The sequence below is a fragment of the Ranitomeya imitator genome, chromosome 2 (assembly GCF_032444005.1).
Source record: "Ranitomeya imitator isolate aRanImi1 chromosome 2, aRanImi1.pri, whole genome shotgun sequence".
Lineage (NCBI taxonomy): Eukaryota > Metazoa > Chordata > Amphibia > Anura > Dendrobatidae > Ranitomeya > Ranitomeya imitator.
In genome coordinates, this window is record NC_091283.1 from 31,195,122 (window position 1) to 31,222,184 (window position 27,063).

General features: G+C 52.3%; 2 protein-coding genes across 5 annotated transcripts; both read right to left on the reverse strand.

The window, feature by feature from the left end:
- Window positions 1-1,306: 1,306 nt before the first annotated feature.
- EHMT2 (euchromatic histone lysine methyltransferase 2) lies at window positions 1,307-19,726 on the reverse strand. 4 transcript variants are annotated; one of them, XM_069746393.1, is made up of 28 exons: window positions 19,661-19,726; window positions 16,368-16,440; window positions 16,033-16,155; window positions 15,735-15,931; window positions 15,571-15,652; window positions 15,227-15,297; window positions 13,332-13,481; window positions 13,198-13,260; window positions 13,005-13,113; window positions 12,779-12,877; window positions 12,425-12,570; window positions 11,460-11,603; window positions 11,002-11,222; window positions 10,738-10,920; window positions 10,548-10,660; window positions 9,622-9,728; window positions 9,421-9,543; window positions 8,937-9,038; window positions 8,713-8,817; window positions 8,458-8,612; window positions 7,864-8,031; window positions 6,566-6,710; window positions 6,407-6,484; window positions 6,198-6,313; window positions 5,429-5,515; window positions 2,400-2,478; window positions 1,962-2,137; window positions 1,307-1,697 (listed from the first exon to the last, which is right to left on the reverse strand). In XM_069746393.1, the coding sequence occupies exons 1-28, from the start codon at window positions 19,679-19,681 to the stop codon at window positions 1,517-1,519; spliced, it is 3,417 nt and encodes a 1,138-aa protein (XP_069602494.1). In that variant the 5' UTR covers window positions 19,682-19,726; the 3' UTR covers window positions 1,307-1,516. The 4 variants fall into 4 exon arrangements, with proteins under 4 accessions (XP_069602494.1, XP_069602493.1, XP_069602496.1 ...); XM_069746392.1 differs by having other exon boundaries at window positions 15,735-15,880; window positions 15,961-16,155; window positions 19,661-19,717; XM_069746395.1 differs by lacking the exon at window positions 12,779-12,877.
- A 3,486-nt stretch (window positions 19,727-23,212) lies between these two features.
- Window positions 23,213-26,438, reverse strand: ZBTB12 (zinc finger and BTB domain containing 12). Its single transcript, XM_069746396.1, has 2 exons — window positions 26,282-26,438; window positions 23,213-25,189 (listed from the first exon to the last, which is right to left on the reverse strand). Exon 2 carries the CDS (start codon window positions 25,005-25,007, stop codon window positions 23,604-23,606), a length of 1,404 nt encoding a protein of 467 aa, XP_069602497.1. The 5' UTR covers window positions 25,008-25,189; window positions 26,282-26,438; the 3' UTR covers window positions 23,213-23,603.
- Window positions 26,439-27,063: the final 625 nt, after the last annotated feature.

Genomic DNA, 27,063 nt, shown 5'->3' on the forward strand with positions numbered 1-27,063 from the left:
CAGCGGTGATATTCCCGTGTACACATGTAGGATGCAGAGCCCGCGGTGATATTCCCGTGTACACATGTAGGATGCAGAGCCCGCGGTGATATTCCCGTGTACACATGTAGGATGCAGAGCCAGCGGTGATATTCCCGTGTACACATGTAGGATGCAGAGCCCGCGGTGATATTCCCGTGTACACATGTAGGATGCAGAGCCAGCGGTGATATTCCCGTGTACACATGTAGGATGCAGAGCCTGCGGTGATATTCTCGTGTACACATGTAGGATGCAGAGCCCGCGGTGATATTCTCGTGTACACATGTAGGATGCAGAGCCCGCGGTGATATTCCCCTGTACAGATGTAGGATGCAGAGCCAGCGGTGATATTCCGGTGTACACATGTAGGATGCAGAGCCCGCTGTGATATTCCTGATATTCCCGTGTACAGATGAAGGATGCAGAGCCCGCGGTGATATTCCCGTGTACAGATGTAGGATGCAGAGCCAGCGGTGATATTCCCGTGTACACATGTAGGATGCAGAGCCTGCGGTGATATTCCCGTGTACACATGTAGGATGCAGAGCCAGCGGTGATATTCCAGTGTACACATGTAGGATGCAGAGCCTGCGGTGATATTCCCGTGTACACATGTAGGATGCAGAGCCAGCGGTGATATTCCCGTGTACACATGTAGGATGCAGAGCCAGCGGTGATATTCCCGTGTACACATGTAGGATGCAGAGCCTGCGGTGATATTCCAGTGTACACATGTAGGATGCAGAGCCAGCGGTGATATTCCCGTATACACATGTAGGATACAGAGCCCGCGGCGATATTCCCGTGTACACATGTAGGATGGAGAGCCCGCGGCGATATTCCCGTGTACACATGTAGGATGCAGAGCCCGCGGCGATATTCCCGTGTACACATGTAGGATGCAGAGCCCGTGGCGATATTCCCGTGTACACATGTAGGATGCAGAGCCCGCGGCGATATTCCCGTGTACACATGTAGGATGGAGAGCCCGCGGCGATATTCCCGTGTACACATGTAGGATGCAGAGCCCGCGCTCCTCACTCACAACTGTAGCGGATGAAATAATCGCTGCTGAAAGAAACATTTCCTACCTACTCACCATCTACTTTATTTCACAACTGAAGGGAATCTAAACTGATAGAAACGACCGATGCGGAAGAGCGCTCTGCAAACAACGGAGCTGACTGCTCTGCACACAACACGGCCGTCCCGTACATCCGTGGATTGCTCGCAGCTGCTGCTGACAATCACAAAAGGAGCGTTACATGGCGCATACCATCCTATGTATATATATAAAAAAGTCAACATCTTTATTGTACTCATGAGGTTGGACGATTTACAAGACAATGATCAGGCAGGAGAATGGCGAGCAGAGAAAAGCTCTGCATGATGATGACTTTATCCTCGGACAGGACAGTGGTGAACGGTGTGATGCTCTGCAGGATCTCTGACGTCTGCAGGGTAACTTCATCTAGGCTCTGGTAAGCAGTCTAACCTATAAGACAGTCTGAGGAGGTGCAGCCGCAGAGACAGGCACAGAATCGGGAACCTCAATCCGAGCGAGGCGGCTCTGCTCCAGGGCGATGGCTTCTGCCGAGTGCTTGCACCTCTCCGAGCCGCACTGACACGTGAAGTATTTGCTCTTGATGTCCCAGAAACGGTCGCCATAATCAAACCTGGAGAGGGAAGATAGAAGAAGAAAACAGAGTGCCAGGGGTTAATAACAGGGCGACCTGCAGAGTGGGGAGGTCTGCCTCCGACACACCAAGGCTAACTCAAGTCTGCAGGAGATTTTGTTTTTCCACCTCCTGGTGACAGCGGGAATAGCCGAGGATATCAGCGGACGGCGGCTCAGCTACCATACATGTGCGGTGGAGGTCTCCGAGGGCTGAGAAAAAGGAATAACCCAAATTACATGTAATCTGTCACTTTCCGCTTACCCCAGCTCCTCTCCGGCACGGATTTCTCTTCCGCTGAAAAATGCAATCCGGGGAAAGCGCAGATCCTGGTGGGACATGAAAACTCTCACGGGGATCAGGTTGGGCTCACACAGGTGGTTGATGAAGCGGCTGACATTACCATAGTACCGGGCGTCTATGCAGTACACCTCCCCATCCTGAGAAAGAAGAGCGAGGGGGTCAGCGCTGACGGCAGACGTGGCGCACCACCGGCGACAGGATAACCATCATACACCTTATTTAGGGCACAAGGTCCCAGAATCCCCAGACGTGTGATCCCCTCCATCTACACGACAGATATACAGGGTACCAGACCACCCGTGCCCCCTGTAATGTACATGTGTGGTTACCCAATATATATGAATCAGCGCTGCCAAGACCTAAACATCTATGGAAAAGACCGCAGTCTAGGGCTCTAACCTTGTTATCCAGGTCAAAGAGATAGGAATCGTCTTCTCTCACATCAGCTTCTGCATCGGAGATCAGCTCCCCCACGTATCTGCAGGTGGAAGAAGAGATTAAGGGGCTATAGCGCAGAGAAAGGGAGCAGAATCATGAGTGCAGCTCTGGAGTGTAATCCAGGATCAGTGCTGGAAATATAACTGCATTTACAAATGGAAACGGAATCAGAAATGAAAAACGATGCAGGGAGGTTCACAATCCACAAGGATTGCGGGGTCCGCCACCCCTGACGCCACGAGGTCCCCAGCCTCCGATGCCACAAGGTCCCCAGATGCCACAAGGTCCCCAGCCGACACAAGGTCCCCAGCCGACACATGGTCCCCAGAAGAGACAAGGTCCACAGCCCCAGACGCCACAAGGTCCCCAGCCGCCACAAGGTCCGCAGCCACAGATGCCACAAGGTCCGCAGCCGACACATGGTCCCCAGAAGAGACAGGTCCACAGCCCCAGACGCCACAAGGTCTCCAGCCCCAGATGCCACATGGTCCACAGCCCCAGACGCCACAAGGGCCGCAGCCCCAGACGCCACAAGGTCTCCAGCCCCAGATGCCACATGGTCCACAGCCCCAGACGCCACATGGTCCACAGCCCCAGACGCCACATGGTCCACAGCCACAGATGCCACAAGGTCCGCAGCCGACACATGGTCCCCAGAAGAGACAGGTCCACAGCCCCAGACGCCACATGGTCTCCAGCCCCAGATGCCACATGGTCCGCAGCCCCAGACGCCACATGGTCCGCAGCCCCAGACGCCACAAGGGCCGCAGCCCCAGACGCCACAAGGTCTCCAGCCCCAGATGCCACATGGTCCACAGCCCCAGACGCCACAAGGGCCGCAGCCCCAGACGCCACAAGGTCTCCAGCCCCAGATGCCACATGGTCCACAGCCCCAGACGCCACATGGTCCACAGCCACAGATGCCACAAGGTCCGCAGCCGACACATGGTCCCCAGAAGAGACAGGTCCACAGCCCCAGACGCCACATGGTCTCCAGCCCCAGACGCCACATGGTCCGCAGCCCCAGACGCCACATGGTCCGCAGCCCCAGACGCCACAAGGGCCGCAGCCCCAGACGCCACAAGGTCTCCAGCCCCAGACGCCACATGGTCCGCAGCCCCAGACGCCACAAGGTCCGCAGCCCCAGACGCCACAAGGGCCGCAGCCCCAGACGCCACAAGGTCCGCAGCCCCAGACGCCACAAGGTCCGCAGCCCCAGACGCCACATGGTCCACAGCCACAGATGCCACAAGGTCCGCAGCCGACACATGGTCCCCAGAAGAGACAGGTTCACAGCCCCAGACGCCACAAGGGCCGCAGCCCCAGACGCCACAAGGTCTCCAGCCCCAGACGCCACATGGTCCACAGCCCCAGACGCCACAAGGGCCGCAGCCCCAGACGCCACAAGGTCCGCAGCCCCAGACGCCACAAGGTCCGCAGCCCCAGACGCCACAAGGTCCGCAGCCCCAGACGCCACAAGGTCCGCAGCCCCAGACGCCACATGGTCCACAGCCACAGATGCCACAAGGTCCGCAGCCGACACATGGTCCCCAGAAGAGACAGGTTCACAGCCCCAGACGCCACAAGGGCCGCAGCCCCAGACGCCACAAGGTCTCCAGCCCCAGACGCCACATGGTCCACAGCCCCAGACGCCACAAGGGCCGCAGCCCCAGACGCCACAAGGTCCGCAGCCCCAGACGCCACAAGGTCCGCAGCCCCAGACGCCACAAGGTCCGCAGCCCCAGACGCCACAAGGTCCGCAGCCCCAGACGCCACAAGGTCTCCAGCCCCAGACGCCACATGGTCCACAGCCACAGACGCCACAAGGGCCGCAGCCCCAGACGCCACAAGGGCCGCAGCCCCAGACGCCACAAGGGCCGCAGCCCCAGACGCCACAAGGTCTCCAGCCCCAGACGCCACAAGGGCCGCAGCCCCAGACGCCACAAGGTCTCCAGCCCCAGACGCCACATGGTCCACAGCCCCAGACGCCACATGGTCCACAGCCACAGATGCCACAAGGTCCGCAGCCGACACATGGTCCCCAGAAGAGACAGGTTCACAGCCCCAGACGCCACAAGGGCCGCAGCCCCAGACGCCACAAGGTCTCCAGCCCCAGACGCCACATGGTCCACAGCCCCAGACGCCACAAGGGCCGCAGCCCCAGACGCCACAAGGTCTCCAGCCCCAGACGCCACATGGTCCACAGCCCCAGACGCCACATGGTCCACAGCCACAGATGCCACAAGGTCCGCAGCCGACACATGGTCCCCAGAAGAGACAGGTCCACAGCCCCAGACGCCACATGGTCCGCAGCCCCAGACGCCACAAGGGCCGCAGCCCCAGATGCCACAAGGTCTCCAGCCCCAGACGCCACATGGTCCACAGCCCCAGACGCCACATGGTCCACAGCCCCAGACGCCACAAGGGCCGCAGCCCCAGACGCCACAAGGTCTCCAGCCCCAGACGCCACATGGTCAGCAGCCCCAGACGCCACATGGTCCACAGCCCCAGACGCCACAAGGTCCCCAGCCGCCACAAGGTCCGCAGCCCCAGACGCCACAAGGTCCGCAGCCCCAGACGCCACAAGGTCCGCAAGCCCAAGACGACACAAGATTCCCAGCCACAGACGCCACAAGGTCCGCAGCTCCAGACAAGGTCCCCAGACGACACAAGATCCCCAGCCACAGACGCCACAAGGTCCATAGTGCCCGAGACGGAAGATAACCACTTCAGTCTGAAGTTCCTGGTACATTTAAGGCTCCGCTCAGTCGTTCTTTGTGGGGAGGCCACAATTTTATTCTGCTGTTTTTCAGCTTTAGTTCAGTTTAGAGGATGTGTGTGTCGGCTAATGCTGCAGCCTCGCTAAATTGTGCTCTAAACTGCAAATCCTCATCCACGGTGCTTAATAAAAGCAGAATAATAACGGAGATTGACCATCCAGGACTCTGGGATTCCTACATTATAAGGAGCATCGTCAGCCGGATACTCACTCGCAGATGAAGGATCCCTGGGGAATGGTCTGCAGCGCTCGCACTCCCCAACCCATCTTCGCTGTACGATACAGCTGTAGCCGAACCCTGGAATGGAAATTTCGGTTATTTCATTGTCAAATTTCCGTAACTAGAAAGGAATGACCCCCCCCTATAAATATTCCAACCTTTAACAGGGATTCATTTTTTAAAATAAAAAGTGTGAACAAATTATCAACAATCCACAGCGATAATCACAAATGGAGACATCATCAGCAAAATAAGGAAATTGTGCCCTGTGGCGGTGGCTGGGTTCATTCACTATGGTTTGTGCAGTGTAGGCCCCTCAGCCGGGTTCTCAGTGGCTGGATCCCCCCGATTTAGTGGGTAGGTGATGACTTGTTCGTACCGGAACACCCCTTTAAGCAGCAAGACAATACAGTAACCTCTATTAATCTTGAAGACGTTTGCTCTGTCTGGGGGTATATAATTCTCACTGGCTATAGAGAAATAGTCCAACAATTTTATGTGTACAGGATCCCTACTACTCTCGCATGGTCGGTCATGTCCGATTTAAGCATGCCTGATCGTCAAACACAAGGGGGTGTTCCACGTGTGTGGTCAGCTTTATGACACAATTATATAAAGAGTTTGCCCCTCTCAGGACAATGTACCTTACCGGGTCATATGAGCCCCCTTAGGAGGCAACATCATCTGGGAACCCCCTATTAGCTGGACCATTGACCAGTGGCTCCAGGTGTCCCGGCACCGCAGTGTAGTGGTCACTTACTTGATGCCGCTCTGCACCACTCGGTTCTTGCACGTCTGCCAGCACGCACACGCCTGGTTACATTCAAAGATCAGAGGAGGCTCGATCTTGTTAAATTCCTGCAGCAGACGACCATCCTACGGAGAAAGAGGAGAGGACGTCAGGAGAGGAAGCCCGACAGCGAGAACAAGCTGGAGGAGATGTGAGGAGCGGAATAGAAACCCTCTCACCTTATCGTACCAGCAGCGGATACTCAGCTGTCCGCAGAGGCAATTACTGGATGAACAGTCGTCCTGGCAGCTGCAGTTCTGTTCACACACAAATAATAGTGAGCAGGAGAAATGGCGCCCGACGCAGAAGACGAGACAGGAACATGGAGACGTCGCTACCTGCAGGTGTGTTATGTTGCGGTCGATACTCATGGCCGACGTCTCACAGTTCTCCGACACGTACTTGTAGTCGTCCGGCGTAAGTTCTTCATCCACTCCATTCACACATGGAATGGGGACTCGTTCGTATCCGTGAGCGATATCCCTAAAAGAACATAATATGGAGAGCTTAGAGTAGCGGGCCATCATTCAAGACAGCGGTTTAAGGCCCCCAAGTCGTTCTCAATATTGAAACAGGACGTCTTATTGATTGATAGACAGCTAACCGCTATGTTAGACTGAGCTGGCGGTCAATCAACATGATGCCGTCGACAGAGCAGAGCGGAAGAGAAGGAACTACTCTGTCAAAGTGACGTCACAGGAAGCAGAAGAATTGACGGCAGGAGCGGTCCGTGAATGCTCTGAGCCGGGAGACATAATCACAGGGCAGAACAGGCAGGTAGATAAATTACCTCCCGATAAGTGCTTAGAATTAAGCCCCCAGATAACCCCTTTAAGTGTATTTCTTAGGCTACTTTCACACTAGCGTTAACTGCAATCCGTCACAATGCGTCGTTTTGCACAAAAAACGCATCCTGCAAAAGTGCTTGCAGGATGCGTTTTTTCCCCATAGACTTGTATTGACGACGCATTGCGACGGATTGCCACACGTCGCATCCGTCGTGCGACGGATGAGTCGTGCTTTGGCGGACCGTCGGGAGCAAAAAACGCTACATGTAATGTTTTTTGCTCCTGACGGACCGCTTTTTCCGACCGCGCATGCACAGCCGGAACTCCGCCCCCACCTCCCCGCACCTCACAATGGGGCAGCGGATGCGCCGGAGAAATGCATACGCTGCCTCCGTTGTGCAGTGCGTTAAACGCTAGTGTCGGAATCTCTGCCCGACGCATTGCGACGGGGAGATTCCGACGCTAGTGTGAAAGTAGCCTAAGTGTCAGCTTCCCGATCTCATCAGTGTACACCCATGGTTTTCCTGTGTCCCGTAATGAGGTGCCCAACAATGCAATTTTAAGTCCGGCAGAAGCAATTGTAAAATAATTTTTAAGAAAAACACGTTGGGCGCTAGAAAGTTAGAAAAAGTCCTTATCTCCGCTGCTAAACTTCATTAGTGGAATCTCAAGGTAACAGAAAATCAGGAGGGTGAAATGAATCACAGCAGCTTGTACAAATCCAAAATCCTCTGCTTGTCGCCAAATCAGAACACACTTTAAGCAAAAAAAAAAAAAAATCTTCAGACTATTCTGCAAGGTGTGAATTTCCCCCTACGGCGGCTTCATGTCCAGGTTCACTCCCTTACTTGCTAATGATCCTCTCGGTCCGCACGGCTCTGTTGAGGATCCCTTGCCGGATCTTACGATTGAGCTGCAGAGCGTACCAGACGTCCGTGTGCTCCAGGGTTAGGTCGCCCGGTGTGTCGCCTTCATTGTTCCGAACCTCCGTGTCGGCCCCTCGAGACAGGAACAGGCTGGAGAGCAACAACGTGCATCAATATACATGTTAATAAAAGCCCTACATATATCATATACACCAGGAAAGGATCCACGGGGATCAGTTTATGAGATGGCGGCTAAAAGCTCATCCTTTATAGCCTCCGTCGAGGTGGAATAAGTTGGTGTAACGTTTTCAACGGTATTGGAATAAAAAATGGCCGCTGCAATAAAAAAAAAAAAAAAAATACCACGCACAATGGTGCCCGGTATAGCTCACATCAGAGGTGATACTTTCAACTGAAGGCAACCATGAGGTGCCCAGAGAGGGAATACCACCTCCTATCGAAGTCACACACCGTCAGGATTTAGCTAAAAGAGATGTGACCACTCCAAGCAAATGCTGACGCTGTCCGTAGACTTTCCCGGGCCAGTGTTGTACGAGCAGCAGAGACGTCTCTTACTTTACGCAGTGGATGTAGCCTTCACGAGCCGATATGTGCAGTGGCGTATCCCCGTGGAAGTTTACTGCATGCAGGTCGCACTGTGCATTCAGCAAAACCTCCGCAATCTCCGCGCTGCCGGTGAAGGACGCCCAGTGTAGGCAGATGTTTTTCTCCTGTCACGGGGACAAAATAAAATCCCTCAAAAGATTTAGTGATTGGTCCCAGCAAGAGACAGTGTGACAGCAATGAGGGGGTAACAGGTCGGGTACTCACATTGTCCTGCAAAGTAACATCTGCCCCTCTTGTCAGCAACGTACGGATGACATCAATGTGCTTGTGCTCCGCAGCCCAGATGATGGGTGTCCAGCCACCATTATCCTAAAAATACATCACAGCATTAAAAATGAGGTCTTGTATGATGGCACCAACATGTGGAGATACATATATTATATATTACACATATACACACAGACAGATATATGGACTGACACGCTCACCTGGGCATTTACATTGACCTGTCCCGTCGAAAGCAGGAAACACAGCATCTCTAGATTTCCACTTTTGGCGGCGTGGTGAAGGCAGGTGGAGCCGTCCTCCTCCTGAGAAATGAGACAATGTCAGGGGGTAAGTCTACACTGCCGAGACCCCCAATCTATTATCACATATTACAGAACTGACGATTGGGAAAATTCTGCAAAAATAGCGCCACCTAGTGCTCTGATCTTACAAGAATATCAATTCATAAAGTGATAAATATCTGATAGCTGGAGGTTAAAGATCCCCCTCCTTTCTTCTCATCAAATAGGAGTGAGCAGGATAATGTGATCGGCACGAGCAAAGCTGCTCCATTCATGTGTAAGGGACTCACAGGGATAGTCCAGTCTAGCATCCGGCTACATCCAACAGTCCCAGGCATTGAGACGAGCGGCAATGGTCATCCCAGACCCCAGTGAAGATAACAGTGCGGATGTGCGGCCTCACCTGATGGTACACACAAGCTCCACACTGGACCAAATATTTGGCCACCTCCAGATGATTATTGACAACGGCTTCTAGTAGAGGGGTACGAAGAACCTTGTCGGTGGCGTTGAAGTTGGCGCCCGCCTGCAGGGGAGAATACGGCGGTGTAAACATTATATCCACAGACACATATATACAGATACACGGACTGCAATGCTCCACCTGTATGAGGATGTGACACAGCTCCATGCTTCCTCTCTGGGCCGCGGCATGGAGGGCACTTCTCTTTAACTGCTGGTCATTTAGGAAACTGGAGTCTTGGTTATCCACTAAAGGAAGATGAGAATAATGAGGAAAACATGGATGTGTGAGTGTGAGAAGGTCTCTAATCTGTAGCTACAGAAAAAGAAATCTCAAAATATGTAAATAATGACAAAGGATGTAGAGAACGGCATAAATTAAAGGGGTTGTCTGGGACTTTTTTTTAAATTTTTTTTATTTTCCCTCCTTAACGGCAGGTACCTGTCCGACGATCTCTCCTGGCAGCGATTTTCCAGCTTCTTGTGATGTCACATCGACAGAGCAGTTCCTTCTTTTCCACATTGCTCTGTGGATGCGCCGTCTCTTCTGACGTCATGTTGATTGACAGCCGATCTTAGCCTAAGACAGCGGTGGGCTGACTGTAAATCATTATGGCGTCGGCAGGTGCAGAGCGGAAGAGACGGAATTGCTCTGTAGACTTGACATCAGAGAAAGATGGAGAATGACCGGCAGGAGCTGTCCTGGGAGAGATCATCACAGGGCAGCACAGTCGGGTAAGTTAGCGAGTAAGTGCTGGATAAGTGCCGAGCCAAAATAAAGAATAAGTCTCGGACATCCTCTTTAAAGGGGTCTTTTCTGTCCGCATAGTAAATGTAGAGGACATAATAGGTGGCACAGATATTTATATACACATGCATGAGCCGGGTAAGACATCTTTGGTGGCAGCTTATGTCCAAGAGAATTCTCTATTGGGGGAATGTCTGGTGACCCCCATTACATGTCAGATGGTTACGTGGTCCCACCAAAAATAAGTGGGTTCAGACTATAGTCTGATGTGTATGGAGGCCAGACGACTACGGTGGAGTATAGAGGGGGTAGGTACTCACTCAGCATGAGCAGGACTTTCTGCAGCTCCCCACCCTTGACACTAAGGTAGAGCTGCCTGGAGTTGTAGCGGATCTTCTTTCTGCTTCTTCCTTCTCTTTTTTGCTGGTTCAAACTGGAAAAACAAGAGAATTGATACATATACAGTCCGGGAAAGGAGGACAAAATCACGTAATAAGACAAATGCCCTACTTGTCAGTTTCTTGGGACATCAATGCTTTCTGTAAGGCTTCTCGGGCAGGACCAGACGGCAGACCAGCAGCACTGAGAGCCGCCCCAGACGGAAGGAGAACAGAGGGGCCTTCAGCGCCTCCATTGAGAGCTGGATCATCGAGAAGTGAACGTTTGCCATCACCTACGCCGCTCATCCGTGCGCTGAAGTAGAAAAGAGACACGTCATAAACCGATAAAAGCGTCAACATTATGCACAATCTAGATAGAGGGACGCCGGCCCACCTGGGCTGTGTGGTGTCTGCCCGGCCCGGACCGCTGCTGTCATGAGGAGGTGGGGCAGGAACGGGCACGGGGGTATCCGCTTTTGCTATGGTAATCTGCTCCACTTCTGTTGCGTCCTCTCCGCAGTGAGGACAGAAAATGATGCCATTTATAGGGGAGACGCAGGCCTTGTGAAAGCGATGATTGATCCGGAAATCAGGATGGCATTCCAGGAACGAGCCCTACAGATCGGGTGGAAGAGAATCATTAGACACACTTAAGCCAGACGTGAACCCACTCCCTGATCTATAGCCAGCCCCCCAAATATCACACGTGAATTATATGGTGCCTCCGCAGGCTCCAGGGCACAGGGCAACCACAAGATCTCTCTGTCCCCCCTCATAGTTACACTCCTGGTTACAATGCCAGGCGCAGAGCACAGATTTCCCCGGATCTTCAGGCATATGATGGGCACGTACGCTGGTGCAGAAATATCCACATCCGGGGCAGCAGTGATGCTTCACCATTCTGGCACGGTGGCTTTCACAAAGGACCATGAGAGGCACTCGGCTGGAAGGACGCATGGTCTCTCGCTTGGTGATGGGGGTGTTACATCCACTCAGCTGAAATTAAAAAGATAAAAATGACGTCACTTTACGCCATGCAATCATCTGCAAAATGACGATCCGTGCATTTACTGTCCGTACAGAGATGACGGGACGGCTGTAGTCGGAGGCAGAAAGTCTGAACCAAATGCTGCAGATTTCACTGTGGAAATGCTGAGACTTTGCATCAAAGGGTGAAATCTGCAAGGCAATACTGACAGCTGAATTCATGCTGCGGATTTTCTTTGCTGCATTAAATTCTAATTTATTATGCTGTCACTGTACAAAGCAGCACATTTTTTTTTGTAGCCGGCTGTGTGTATGCCCGCTGTATACATTCCCTAAAGGGTTTGTCCTAAATCCGCCCTGAAGCCTCCTGGGAATGGAGGGGGTAGATGAACTCCTGAAGATTAACAGTTCAGAGCAGGGGCATGCACAAGTCACGGGACCGATCTGTTCGCTCTCCCATGCTGCCTGCCTGGATCCATTCAGTTTCCGTGCAGTGCTCACAAGCTCTATAGCAAAAGCTTGTAAGCGCTGTGCTCCTCGCCTAGGAGACCTCCAATACTGCAGACACCCAGGAAGTAAACTTCCATCTGCTCTTCAGAAATGAGGGGACTTTTGCCTTTTTTTTTTTACAAACGCTACTATTTTACCCATTTATATAGATGCGACCGCCCCCTCTGCATTTCCGGACAGACTGCAGGCGAGGAGAGATTGCACTTACTGATCCCATTGTTTGCAAATACCATTACCCACTCCTTCTCACAAGTTCAGCTCTACGAGACCCCCTTTTTATCTTCCATCCCACCGTCCCCTCGCTCCACCTCTTCTCCTACCTCTCCATCCACACTCTCGGTGGCCATACACATGTTATTGGCTTGCTCGCAGACTCTCTCCACGCTAGGAGCCTCCATACGACAGCTGCACAGGGGAAGTTCTTCGAATCGCTCGGTGTCCATGGAGCTGGATTCATTGCAAACACCTAAAAAAAACAAAAAACCCACCGTGTAAGGAAGGAAGCGCATACGGTCATGCAGCCATAGCGTGAGGGGCAGAGGCAAACAACAGCCACGGGATCTTTAGTGAGGGGACAAAGCACAAGGGTTGGCTTGGAAAAGATGGTGTGAATAGAGCATAAGGCGAGGGCACACAATGCCGGCATGCACAGCGGACACTGGGGGACGAGTTACCTGTGTGATTGGGAGACAGAGTCCCCTCACTAGGCAGATCCAGGGATCCTAGCGGCACCTCTGTGTACTCACTGTGTGATCCCCCTACAGTACTAGCAGCTACAAGAGGAGGGTAGAAGGTAAGGCGACAGCTCTGTGGCGACCAAGGTACAAATCATCCTAACATATCATCACAGCCATCACGCCGTCCCGTCCTGCATCCACCCGCCACGTCCTCATCACTCACCTGCTCCAGGCTTCTCTCTCTCCCGCCTCTTCCTTTTACGTGTGGGTTTCAGCCAGGCCTTGTCCATCTTCCACTTCTTTTTTCCCTTCTTTTTCAGGCTGCTGGTGCTCTGGAAGGACCGAGTACGATTCAATATCGGCGGACACAGTAACTGGGGGCATAAGGCATCTAGGAAGCCAATGGATCCACTCACCCTTTCTGACTGGTTTCCAGATCCTTCTTCCTCCTCCTCATCATCCTCCTCATCGTATTCCTCCTGACATTAGATAATGGAGTCAGCTCCTAGATAATTGCACGTTCTACTAAGGGTCTAAGGTCTCTATCTACCTTGCTGTCGCTGTCTCCTTGGTCCTCCATAGACATGCTGTCATAGAAAAGGCTGAACTCTGTGCCCACATCTGGCTCCCAGTCCTCACCCTCCATGCCATCAGGGTCCCGGGAGGATCCTGGAGCCGCTGACGAGGGTATTGAAGACCCCTGGGAGAAAAGTAAAATTACATAATTAATCTAAAATGGTCCAAAATTGCACGACACAATTTTACAACATATCTTGATCGGGGGTTACAGTTTTCTGATGCGTAACTCCAGAGCCTGTACTGTCCGTCCGTCACAAGCCCTAGTGTTCAATGGTAAAGTTCCAACAGTGAGCTTAGTGGTGGAAGGAACGTGGTGGAGTGAAGGGGACGCATCATCCGGAGCCCCCATCAATCATAGAGTTGTCTCTCTTGCAGTGGGTGGAGACGTTTAATTCCTATGATGCTTCTTAAACATTGCACACACAAAATAAGAGATTCCTTCACCCCTGTCTATGAGCACAAGCTCAAAAGCAGAAGCATACAGGACATTATACAGCAGTACTGAGCAGTGTAGCTGTGATTCCAGCTCTGAGATGAGACATATACTAGAAAGTAGCAGCAAATTATACAGCACTGAGCAGTGTAGCTGTGATTCCAGGTCTGAGCTTATATTAGACTTGTACTAGAAAGCAACAGAATATTATACAGCAGCACTGAGCAGAATAGCTCTGTTTGCAGCTTTGAGAAGAGATGAAACGGCAACGTGCAGGACATCATATAGCAGCATTGAACCGTGTAACTGTGATTCCAGCTATGAGATGGCATAACACACATACTATAAAGCTATAGAAGTATGCGGCACATTATACAGCAGCACTGAGCAGTGTAGCTATGAATCCAGCTCTGAGATTACCTAAAACACATACTATTAAGCAGCAGCAGTATGCAGGACATTATACAAAATTACTGAGCAGTGTAGTTGTGAATCCATCACTGCTGAGATAAAACCTGTACTAGAAAGCAGCAAATTATAAAGCGTTACTGAGCATTGTAGCTGTGGTCCTAGCTCGGAGATGAGGCAAGACACACTAGAAAGTAGAAGCAGCATGCAGGACATTATACAGCAGTACTAAGCTCTGTGATTCCAGCTCTAAGATGAGATAAAACATGTACTGGAAAGTAGTAAAAAACAAAATCCAGCTCACCATACCGACATTCCCAAGAGCTCGGAGCACGGAACCGCTGTGTCAGGGCGTGGACGAACAGGAAAGAGAAGGAGATCCAGCTCAACGAAATAGTGAAAAATCCATAATTTATTTCACTTAAAATATAGTGAAAGGACAAAACATCAGCATACAAAAAAATTAAAACCAAGGTCAACGCGTTTCCGGTGACTAAGCACCCTTAATCATGATTAAGGGTGCTTAGTCACCGGAAACGCGTTGACCTTGGTTTTAATTTTTTTGTATGCTGATGTTTTGTCCTTTCACTATATTTTAAGTGAAATAAATTATGGATTTTTCACTATTTCGTTGAGCTGGATCTCCTTCTCTTTACTGGAAAGTAGTAACATGAAACACATTACACAGCAGTGCTGAGCATTGTGGCTGTGAATCTAACACTTGGGGGGGGGGGGGGGGGGAGAAAAACCACTTAGTAAAGAGCTGCACCCCAACAGACTTCAATGGGCAGTTGTAACCTGATTCATGACTTCGAGTAAGACATATTTTAGCAGCATTTCTGAGTGAATGATGCGATCAAAAGGAGGGGAGAGGGGAAGAAGCGGCTCATAAGTGGGGAAAGAAGCATTATTTTCTAATAATATATATGGCAACATTTCTTAAATTCGCTTTTACTACTGAACTATGTGAAAAAAGTGATGGCAAAATGTCACCATTTCTCACCCAACGCTTTACGGTCACTGACCTGAGGATCCTTGGACATGGCAGCGAGGGTGTGAGCGTTATGTAAGGCGCTGGTTCTTTTCTGAGTAGAATCTGAAAAAAATAGAAGATCTAATGTGTGACAAGGACATAACCTGCAGGGCGGCATGTCTCCAGTACTGGGACCTTCCACACTGGGTAGATCCACTGAGGATACTGGTGTGCGGTGGGAAGGACTATGAATGCTCCATCATGTGGATTTCTTGTAGCACCAGCCTGTTCTTCTCCAGTCCAGAGGATCCGGCCGGTGATCTCCACCACTCGTGTGGATTAGGACATGGCATACGTGTGTGCTCCTCCTTTCCTGGAATTATCGTCGGACCGTACCTGGGCTGTTTCTATGTCCCATAGCGTCCTTCCTCATCATCTGCTTCATTCCATCTGTAAAGAACATTCCTTCTCCCGACATCTACAAGACACAGGTAAATGGTCAAATAGACATGGACCCCAGAAGTCCGCGGCCGGACGCAGCAGCGGGGTGAGGCACTCACATGTCCGGCCCGTGGGATGGTCTTTCTGGCACGATGTATCTTGTCCACCCCGTCCCGGTTAATATTCAGCAGTCGCATTGCCAATGTTTGCGAGGTGTGAGGCGTCTTCCCAGCTCCGGTAAGAGACATCTTGGCTCTGCTGGAGACTGGGGAAGACATCAAAGATGGAGGTGTTGGGAGGGACTTGGATGCATGACCTGTCAAGAAGAAAAAGAGCAGAATGTACCTATGTACCCCACGCCAGGCGCTGCCGCAGGTCTATAGCGGTGAGGACGTCCCAGAGGAGGCGGCATCGTACCTGACAGACCTCGAACCGGAGGAGAAAAGTTCAGGTTCTCCTTCTCAGTCTCCACAGCGTCGTCCTCCACGCTAGGCAGGACGCCCAGACACGCATCCTTTTTCACTTCAGTAACGCCATCACCTAAGTAGAAAAGAGTCCATAAAAATGACCAGAGCGGAGTGTAAAGGGGGCTGGATGGCTGACTGCTTATTCCAGTAGTCAAGCCAGGCCCCTTGTGTCTACACATTGGTGGTGGGGTTTAATGAAGTAATACCTTTATTGTATAAAAAAAAAAAAATCCATAAAGAGGATATAAATTGGTGAATGATCGTCCCATTGCCCCTCACACTTACCCCTGCTGGAAGGCAGTCCCAAGGCATCTTTCTCATGAGGGGCATCTCGCTCAGATTCTCTTGCCGGCAGCGTCTGAACGGAGGAGAAGAGTATAAACCTCAGTGATGGTTACAGGTTTGATGGTCACAGATCCGCACTGATCCCAGCAACAGAGGGGTCACAGGCACTCAGGGATTTTAGGCTACACACTCTGAGATTTCAGATGAACCCCATTGACTTTAACCGTACCCCCCGCCCACCCTGTGCTGCCATAGCACACGGCACTAAGCTGGTCGTTCCTGTGATGCCTCATACTGGTACATAGCCGTGATGGTGGGGACACAGAAGTGTTATACGGCCCAGAGCAAACAAGTCAGATGGCGGCAAAGGATGCATCAATATCACACAGGAGGGGGTCCGACAGTCAGCACCCTCACTTTTCAGCCAGAGATGATACCCAGCTGATCGGTGATGGGGGTCGAACCCGCTCATATCTGGTGTTGAGCAGCGTCCGTGGCCGAACTGGTTTTTTACAAAGGAAGAGGAGCTCCCATTGTGAGCACAATACAATCATCCTGGGTAATGGGCTGCCAGAGTGGACATGGGGCCTAATAAAAGAGGAGCTGGTCTGCGGGGGCGCAGGGGACAAATAAATGAAGAACTGGTCTGCGGGGGTACAGGGGCCTAATAAATGAAGAACTGGTCTGCGGGGTGCAGGGGCCTAATAAATGAAGAACTGGTCTGCGGGGATGCAGGGGCCTAATAAAAGAGGAGCTGGTCTGCGGGGGCTTAATAAATGAAGAGCTGGTCTGCGGGGGCACAGGGGCCTAATAAATGTAGAGCTGGTCTGCGGGGTGCAGGGGCCTAATAAATGAAGAACTGGTCTGCGGGGGTACAGGGGCCTAATAAATGAAGAACTGGTCTGCAGGGATGCAGAGGCCTAATAAAAGAGGAGCTGGTCTGCGGGGGGCAGGGGCCTAATAAATGAAGAGCAGGTCTACAGGGGCCTAATAAATGAAGAACTGGTCTGCGGGGGCACAGGGGCCTAATAAATGAAAAGCTGGTCTGCGGGGGCGCAGGGGCCTAATAAATGAAGAGCTGGTCTGCGGGGGGCACAGGGGCCTAATAAATGAAGAACTGGTCTACGGGGGCACAGGGGCCTAATAAATGAAGAGCTGGTCTGCGGGGGGCACAGGGGCCTAATAAATGAAGAACTGGTCTGCGGGGGGCAGGGGCCTAATAAATGAAGAGCTGATCTGCGGGGGCGCAGGGGCCTAATAAATGAAGAGCTGGGGTACAGGGGCCTAATAAATGAAGAGATGGTCTGCGGGGGCCTAATAAATGAAGAGCTGGTCTGCGGGGGCCTAATAAATGAAGAGCTGGTATGTGGGGGTGCAGGGGCCTAATAAATGAAGAGCTGGTCTGCGGGGGTGCAGGGGCCTAATAAAAGAGCTGGTCTGCAGGGGCACAGGGGCCTAATAAATGAAGAGCTGGGGTACACCAGATGATATTGGGGGGCCTGTACCAGATGATTGCGGGGGCCGGGCTGTACAGCTGATGGCGGAGAGGCTGCACCAGATGATTGGGGGGGTGTTTGTGGGGCAGGCTGTGTGACTGATGGGCTGCAGTGGCCGACTGCAGGGGGCCGAGCGGTATGGCTGATGTCAGCGGGTCTGCACCAGGTGATTGTGGGGGGGGCCGGTCTGTACAACTAATGTTGGGGGGTCTGCACCGGCTCATTGCAAGGGGCGGGGCTGTACAGTTGATGGTGGAGGGCTGCAGCGGCTAATTGGGGGGGGGGGGCAGGCTGTTTGGCTAATGGATTCCACAGGCTGATTGCAGGGGGTGAGCTGTACGGCTGATGTCGGAGGGTCTGCACAGGCTGATTGTGGGGGGCGAGCTGTACGGCTGATGTCGGAGGGTCTGCACAGGCTGATTGTGGGGGGCGAGCTGTACGGCTGATGTCGGAGGGTCTGCACAGGCTGATTGTGGGGGGCGAGCTGTACGGCTGATGTCGGAGGGTCTGCACAGGCTGATTGTGGGGGGCGAGCTGTACGGCTGATGTGATGTCGGAGGGGCTGCACAGGCTGATTGTGGGGGGCGAGCTGTACGGCTGATGTCGGAGGGTCTGCACAGGCTGATTGTGGGGGGCGAGCTGTACGGCTGATGTCGGAGGGTCTGCACAGGCTGATTGTGGGGGGCGAGCTGTACAGCTGATGTCGGAGGGTCTGCACAGGCTGATTGTGGGGGGCGAGCTGTACGGCTGATGTCGGAGGGTCTGCACAGGCTGATTGCAGGGGGTGAGCTGTACGGCTGATGTCGGAGGGTCTGCACAGGCTGATTGTGGGGGGCGAGCTGTACAGCTGATGTCGGAGGGTCTGCACAGGCTGATTGTGGGGGGCGAGCTGTACGGCTGATGTCGGAGGGGCTGCACAGGCTGATTGCGGGGGGCGAGCTGTGTGGCTGATGTCGGAGGGTCTGCACAGGCTGATTGCGGGGGGCGAGCTGTGTGGCTGATGTCGGAGGGTCTGCACAGGCTGATTGTGGGGGGCGAGCTGTACAGCTGATGTCGGAGGGTCTGCACAGGCTGATTGTGGGGGGCGAGCTGTACGGCTGATGTCGGAGGGGCTGCACAGGCTGATTGCGGGGGGCGAGCTGTGTGGCTGATGTCGGAGGGTCTGCACAGGCTGATTGCGGGGGGCGAGCTGTGTGGCTGATGTCGGAGGGTCTGCACAGGCTGATTGTGGGGGGCGAGCTGTACGGCTGATGTCGGAGGGGCTGCACAGGCTGATTGCGGGGGGCGAGCTGTGTGGCTGATGTCGGAGGGTCTGCACAGGCTGATTGTGGGGGGCGAGCTGTACGGCTGATGTCAGAGGGTCTGCACAGGCTGACTGGCTGATTGTGCGGGGCGAGCTGTACGGCTGATGTCGGAGGGTCTGCACAGGCTGGAGTCTGGACACAACTGTAACAAACCCTCAGCAGTGAAGTATTGTCACTTGTACAAGTGCTGGCCCATTCACTGACAGCAAGCAGCGAGCACAACTCCCCCTTCTCCCCATATGTGATTAATGCTGTTGCAGGAGTACAACACTCAGCAAGCCTGCCAGGACCTGCTGGGAGTTGTAGTTCCACACTAGCTGCCGCTCAGCCACAACCTGTTGCTCCATTCTCCTTCTCCCCTTTGTCTGTGTCCCCCCCTCAGTGTGTCCCAGTCACTCCTCACCACCCCTGCCTTCATTTCCCAGCACTGCCCCCAGCTCCGCTCCTCTCCAGCCGCCCGGCGCCCTCACTACTCCCCTTATGTATATCTCACTCTTTCTCCCGCCGCCTCCATGGCTCCTTAGCGCACACCAGCACTTCCTGTCTGGCCACTGACGTCACATCCGGCGCTCCTCTCCACTGATTGGATGGGCCAAGCTCCAGAGGGTGTGTGGAAATGTTACACAGCTATCCTGTCCTTGATTGGCCTTTCCGTCGTCATGGAGAAATTCGTTCTGTCGGCTGTTCTCTGATTGGACGACGTGTCCGCCCCTCTAGTCCTATTGTAAACATGTTTTGCGCGTCAAAGATCACGTGATCGGCAGCTGATTGGCTGGGATTCGTCCAAGCCTCGATGTCACCTGTGGGTCGTTCTCTTAAAACGGCAATGCCATATGTTTTTTAGAGGCTCAATGTGCAGCAGAAGTTAGAACCTGGAGAGCATTGTGTGTAGTGAGGGCTGTCAGTGTGTAGGGAGGGCGGTCAGTGTGTAGCGAGGGCGGTCAGTGTGTAGGGAGGGCGGTCTGTGTGTAGGGAGGGCGGTCTGTGTGTAGGGAGGGCGGTCTGTGTGTAGCGAGGGCGGTCAGTGTGTAGCGAGGGCGGTCAGTGTGTAGCGAGGGCGGTCAGTGTGTAGCGAGGGCGGTCAGTGTGTAGCGAGGGCGGTCAGTGTGTAGCGAGGGCGGTCAGTGTGTAGCGAGGGCGGTCAGTGTGTGTAGTGAGGGCGGTCAGTGTGTAGCGAGGGCGGTCAGTGTATAGTGAGGGCGGTCAGTTTGTAGTGAGGGCGGTCAGTGTGTAGCGAGGGCGGTCAGTGTGTAGCGAGGGCGGTCAGTGTGTAGCGAGGGCGGTCAGTGTATAGTGAGGGCGGTCAGTGTGTAGTGAGGGCGGTCAGTGTGTAGCGAGGGCGGTCAGTGTGTAGCGAGGGCGGTCAGTGTATAGTGAGGGCGGTCAGTTTGTAGTGAGGGCGGTCAGTGTGTAGCGAGGGCAGTCTGTGTGTGCAGTGAGAGCGGTCAGTGTGTAGTGAGATAAAAGAAAAACGACTGGCACATGCAGACTAGTGTGAATAGGTGCATACAAGGAGCAGTAACTTCCATACAATATACAAAAAAGGTTGCTTCTATCGTGCTAAAGCATGTCACTATGAACTATGAATAGCAAAATGGCTTTTGAACATTAGGAAAAATATTTATGAGACACTTTGCACAAAATTTGGCCAAATTTTGGCCTTGATAGGGCGTTGATCCAGGGAACTAGTCTGATTGCCGTATGTGGAGTCGGGAAGGAATTTTTTTTCCCCAATGTGGAGCTTACTCTTTGCCACATGGGGTTTTTTTTGCCTTCCTCTGGATCAACATGTTAGGGCATGTTAGGTTAGGCTATGGGTTGAACTAGATGGACATATAGTCTTCCTTCAACCTTAATAACTATGTGAAAAATATTTTTCCTAATGTTCAAAAGCCATTTTGCTATTCATAGTTCATAGTGACATGCTTTAGCACGATAGAAGCAACCTTTTTTGTATAGTGTGCACAGTGAGGGTGGTGAGTGCATGTAGCGATGGCAGTCAGTGTGTAGTAAGGACAGTCAGTGTATGTAGTGAGGGTTGTCAGTGTGTACAGTGAGGGCGGTCAGTGTGAACCGTGACGGTGGTCTGTATGTAGCGAGGGTGGTCGGTCAGTGTGTACAGTGAGGGTGGTCAGTGTGTAGTGAGGGTGGTCAGTGTGTAGTAAGGACAGGCAGTGTGTACAGTGAGGGTGGTCAGTGTGTACAGTGAGGGCGGTCAGTGTGTACAGTGAGGGCGGTCAGTGTGTACAGTGAGGGTGGTCAGTGTGTACAGTGAGGGCGGTCAGTGTGTACAGTGAGGGTGGTGTGTACAGTGAGGGTGGTCAGTGTGTACAGTGAGGGCGGTCAGTGTTAGCCCTGAGGTTCAGGCAACTAGTGTCACTGAGTGGGTGACCAGACACCTGTGCAACTTGTGATGATGCGAGTACTTTAGAGCTGTGACTGTGATTCCTCACCCTGGGGCCATTAATATTTGGTCAGTGATGGAGGAGACTCTGACTTGGCTCCGGTAGTCCAGGTTGTCCACTAGGCAGGAGCTACACGGCTCCAATGGCCTCGACCCCAGATCACTAGGTGTTACTGCTACATTGTGACGCACCGACCCCGAGGGAATTGCAACAACGAAGTCACAAAAAGCCGACATGCTTGGACTTCTCGCAACTGACTTGTAACGGTAGCAGTCATGTGCCGGCTGCAGCCAATGACCACAACGGAGTCTGACCTGACGGAATACTGATGAGCTGCAGCAGGAGGGCGGCTCGTTTATTTTAAAAAGGGTCCTGAACGTCTAGATATGGACAATCCCTTCAAGCCCCATTAGCGGCAGCAGAATAAAGGGGCCTGACTGGTCGTCCCGCACCGTACATAAGCCGGTCTGACCCTGGCCATATTCTACGGAGACTATTGTACTGTCCCCTCCCCCAGTTACTGCTTCAGCAGCACCTAGCGCCCCCCCCCCCTCCCAAAAAAAAAATTACCATTTTTTTCCCCGTCGTCTACCGTATATGTTACACAATGTTATATTTTCATAGATCACTTTTTTTTTACATTTTCTTATGGCTTTTTTTTTTATTTTGATTTTTATATGTTTTGCTGTTTTTTTAGTATTAAAAAAAAAAAATTGGACGAATGTATTTTTAAATCAGAATACAAAAATAAATCCTCAAATAACAGCCTGCTCTAAGTGTAACCAACAATTTTCCTGTTCTAAACACCAGAGATGTTTTAGGGCTTTTTTTTTTTGTATTTCATGATGAATCAATGCTTATTTTCTATCAATGTCACAGTGGGTTTTTTTTTGTTCAGTTTTTCTGCTCTGTTCTTGGAGTGTTCAGTGATAATACGAGGTTATACGGGAGGATCTTTTTACTGTATGTATTTTTTTTTTTTTGCCTAGTGTATAAAGCTGGGGTGCTCACTGAATGTTTTGGGAGCAGAAACTGAGCGGAAACTCTCCAAATCCTCCTCTAAATATAAAAACCTTCAGCTTCCACTCCAAAATCTCAGCCTTACGGGAGGAAGCAGTAAGGCCCCGGACAGATCAGATTAATGGCGGCCGAACCTGCTGATATCGACAGGTTCAGCCAAATATCGGAGACGTGTATTGGGGCGCCAGGCGAGTGATCATTGGGGGGAGATGTTGACCGGACAGGTCAGATTTTGGACTGCTGATCCTCATTGTTCTCCCGTAGACCCATTGTCCGGCAGGAGAGCTCGTCCAAGTGATGGGACAGTTGGCTGTCGGACAAACATTCGACATATCATGTGTATGGAGACCTGACGAACAGAATGCCACAACCACCACCACCGGGGACCCTCAATCTTCTCACAGGGGGGCTACAGTGGTCACACGAATATCTATGATTGGAAAACTCGTGATGGTGTCAGCACCAGACAAGTTTTGGCAATTGCCCATTGGATTTGGCAGGGCAGCAGAACTAGGGTATGACATTTCTAGGCTTGTCACGCCAAGGCTGGGGTTGGCCATTGGGTGGCCGTGCGCCTAGAACTGGCTCTGGTTAGAATGGTGTTCAAACAATGGAAAACATTACCAGCAGCACAGAGTATTTAATCTAACCCAGTAATGTCCACAAGGCCATGTTTTGTATCACTTCATTGAAAACACAATTGTTCTCCCAGAACAACAGTAAAGAGGACAAATCCTTAACAAACAAAGAGTAAAAATTCAGTATTGCTACAGCAGAAATCAGAGAGAAGGTTAGAAGTTCTCCATACAACAAACTAAGTCCAAGTCTTCCAACGTCTTCCGATCCGAAGGTCTAGCTGGTAATGTTACTTTGTGTAAAGTCTCCAAACTACAGTAGTCAAAGCTAAAAACCCACGTCTATAAAAAGGAAGTACAACCGGCCGGGTATTAGTGCAAATTAGCCAAAAAGGGACCGTAAAGCTCAAACACGTCCGATCTTGTCGGCGAGTGTCTATCCCATCATAAGATTCATGTCAGGTGCCAGAGACTCCAGGGCGTTGTGTGTGGAAATATTCATCTCCACCGCTCCGGCCTCCAAGACGTTCTGTGCGGTGGTCTTCCCGTGCTGCTCTTTCAGGTGGCGCCTTATGGCGGGCTTGTGGGCAAATCGCACGTCGCAGTAAGAACAGCGGTACGGCCTCTCCCCGCTGTGCAGGTTGAGGTGGTCGTGGAGAGTGGACTTCTGAGTAAAGCATTTGCCACATATAGTGCAGGTGTGGGACTTTACGCCCCGGTGAACGTTCATGTGTCTGTTCAGGTTACTGCTGTGGTTGAACTGCTTCCCGCAGCGTGGACACATGAAGACAAAGTGTTGCGCCCGCATGTGAAAGACAAGTTTCTCCACTCCTTGGAAAGTCTCTTCACATTTAGTGCATCTCAATAGTCGTCTGTTGCCGAACCTGGCATCACCGATGACCATCGCCCCGAGGGATGATGAGCCTCCTGGGCCACCAAGAGAACCTCTAGAACTGCCATCAATCACGACGCTACTTTGGCACCCACCAACCCCTCCATCAAGGATCTCGTCCTCTTCTTCATGATAGCTGCTGGGGATAATCAGAACCCCCTCACCACCTTCTACCTCGTCACTGTAGATGGCCTTCATGACCCCTTGTTGGACGGCTCCATCCACAGTCTCTCCCTCTACTGTAGAATTCACCAAAGCCTCTTCTGGTTGTGCCACAGAATTACGTTCCTCTCTTCCATTCCTCCAAGATCGTTCCACCTTCCCTCCTGCTCCACCACCACCTCCGGCTTCCACTTTGACAATACAAAGATCGGCAGGAGATTCTTCTTCCTCTTCCTCATCGTCTTCATCTTCTCCCATCATCAGCATCTCCTCCTCGCTCTCATCCGCTTTCACAGTCTTGGAGTTCTCGGCTGGACGAAGCGGGCGCATTGTACTTGTAGTGGTTGTTGAGGTTGCGCCACGCGATGCCATGCTTTTCGGGTCCCTCAGACCTATCTGAGGATCAATAAACTGCGTCAGAGCCTGGCGACACTTTTCCACTACGTGTTCCATCTGCAGATAGCTGGCCGCCGTTAGGTAGTTCACAATATCCCGGACTGAGAATTCCAGGAGTCCAGTGTAACAAGATTGTAGAAGGTCCCACACCACCCTTGGTCCATGCATGAGGGAAACTTGGAGTTCCGAGCCAGGATTCAGAAGGAACTGATCTCTGAGGAAAGGGGAGCAGGCGGCCAGCACCACACGGTGGCCTCGGAACTTAAGTCCATCTGCGAGAACCGTCACGTCGCAGAAGCGTTCCTCCGTCCTCAGTTGGTTCATGCTACGCATCGTCGCCGCTTCGTGCCCTGGGAGTTGGAAACGAAGGACATCGTAGGCGGACGTCATCTTTGATAAGAACAGTAGGGCTTAGGACTTTGGAGAATGTCACGCACTTTTAGACCAGAAGTTTTAATCTCAGATGGTTTTTTTTCCAAGCGACAGAAAATGAAGGTCACATGTAGATGTTGTCTAGTCCAACCAATGTGGCCTAATGATCTCCTTCCTCTGGTTCGGACATATCAGGATCCCTGCAAAGAAATAGAGACAATGAATAGAAGTAATCTACTTAGCAGGACACCACAAGGGGTGACTGACTGGCACTGCATGACCGAAATTTGGCCCACCCGCCAACAGACACATGATTTTATATCACAGTTGTGCGGCCATTGACCACTGTTGCTGGGCAGAGCTTTGGCCATTTGCAACGTCGTCTACGTCATCTCAGCCATAGACTGGATTCACAAGGAAGGACAGCAATTTCTGGACCAGTCATGGGACTTCTGACCTGAACGCCGTCTCCTGTTAAGTCCGTTGGGTTTGGAATGGTCCAGGAGTGCGGAGGTCCTGGGACAACTGACATGGGGCGGATTAGTCTTGGACAGTCGAATCTAGCAGGAGACACCTTTGGCCCGACAAGGAAAGCTAAAGGAAAGGAGGCGACACAGAAGTATCCTGTCCTCACTCCATCTTGAAGGACGCACCCTAAAGCTGGGGCAGTTCCAGTACCCGCGCCATTGCACAGTACCATAGTGACAGTATAGGGGGCGCTGTACACCCCCAACAAGCTTCATGGTAATGCCAATGTCACAGGCATCTCCTGTGTGTTGTGTCACTACACCGATACCGCTGTCCCCCAATAATGGACATGGAGGCGTCAATGTGGTCGCACCGCCGCCTCCCGCGACAAGACGCACCCAAAATCCAAACTCACTGGATTTTTTTTAGTTGCGCACCACTTTGCCGCTGCGGATCTCAATTCGTTTTTTTAACCCCCCAAAACTATAAAAATAGTCGCGTCACGGAAAACTGCAGGACTTGTCCGATTCTGGATGTCGCCTGGGATGTGCAGCAGGTGGTACGCGGGGCTGTAGGGGAAAGTGAGACATAAAAACCCGAAAACCATCAGCCGAGTCTGCAGAACATTGCACCCAGCACCTGGGGGGCGGCAGGTAAGGGGTTAAGAAGGCAGGGTGACCGCTGATTGGTGCATGAATTAAAAGGACGATCGTATGCAAATGATAAAAGTTGCATGAAGCCCCCCTCCCCCCCCAGGCCTCTGAGATCTGCACCCCTGCACTCGCCCTGATCGGACCCCCCACTTTCATTTAAAGGCACATTACCTGGCCACACTGCAGCCTGCCCGGACTCTGCCCTCCTCTTCCTGTTCCTCTTCTTTCTTCCCTTACACCCCTCCCCGGACCTGAGCATGCTACTTAAAGGGGCACTGCTGCCAAAACACACAGCAGCTCTGCGCTGCTCACCCTCTGCCGGTGTGCTGCAGTGTGACCAGCAGGGGGCAGTGTGAGCCCAGCAATGTGCAATGTGCTCTGCTCACCCTCTGTGCTGCAGTGTGACCAGCAGGGGGCAGTGTGAGCCCAGCAATGTGCAATGTGCTCTGCTCACCCTCTGTGCTGCAGTGTGACCAGCAGGGGGCAGTGTGAGCCCAGCAATGTGCTCTGCTCACCCTCTGTGCTGCAGTGTGACCAGCAGGGGGCAGTATGAACCCAGTAATGGGCGCCGCTCACCCTCTGTGCTGCAGTGTGACCAGCAGGGGGCAGTGTGAGCCCAGCAATGTGCAATGTGCTCTGCTCACCCTCTGTGCTGCAGTGTGACCAGCAGGGGGCAGTGTGAGCCCAGTAATGGGCGCCGCTCACCCTCTGTGCTGCAGTGTGACCAGCAGGGGGCAGTGTGAGCCCAGCAATGTGCAGATGCAGCAGTGTGTGCACAGGGGGCAGTATGATGGCCCCCTGATAATATTGTTACCCAGAGCTGATTACTGGGACCCCCAAACATTCATCGGAGCAATTACTAATGCAGTTATAATCTGTGCACTAAAGGGGAGATGAGCGTCTGGTGGGCACATTGGGCGCCGCTTATCTCCACCGAAAACAACTCATCAGTT

Bases quoted from the DNA above. Each gene is read 5' to 3' on its own strand.
- EHMT2 (XM_069746392.1), bottom strand. From the start codon at position 19,681: ATGGAGGCGGCGGGAGAAAGA. The intron at 13,114-13,197 runs GTGAGTGGATCC...CGGTCCTTCCAG, and splicing joins CTGGAAACCAGTCAGAAAGG to AGCACCAGCAGCCTGAAAAA. The intron at 2,138-2,399 runs GTTAGAGCCCTA...CTTCTTTCTCAG, and splicing joins TCTTTGACCTGGATAACAAG to GATGGGGAGGTGTACTGCAT.
- ZBTB12 (XM_069746396.1), bottom strand. From the start codon at position 25,007: ATGACGTCCGCCTACGATGTCCTTCGTTTCCAACTCCCAGGGCACGAA.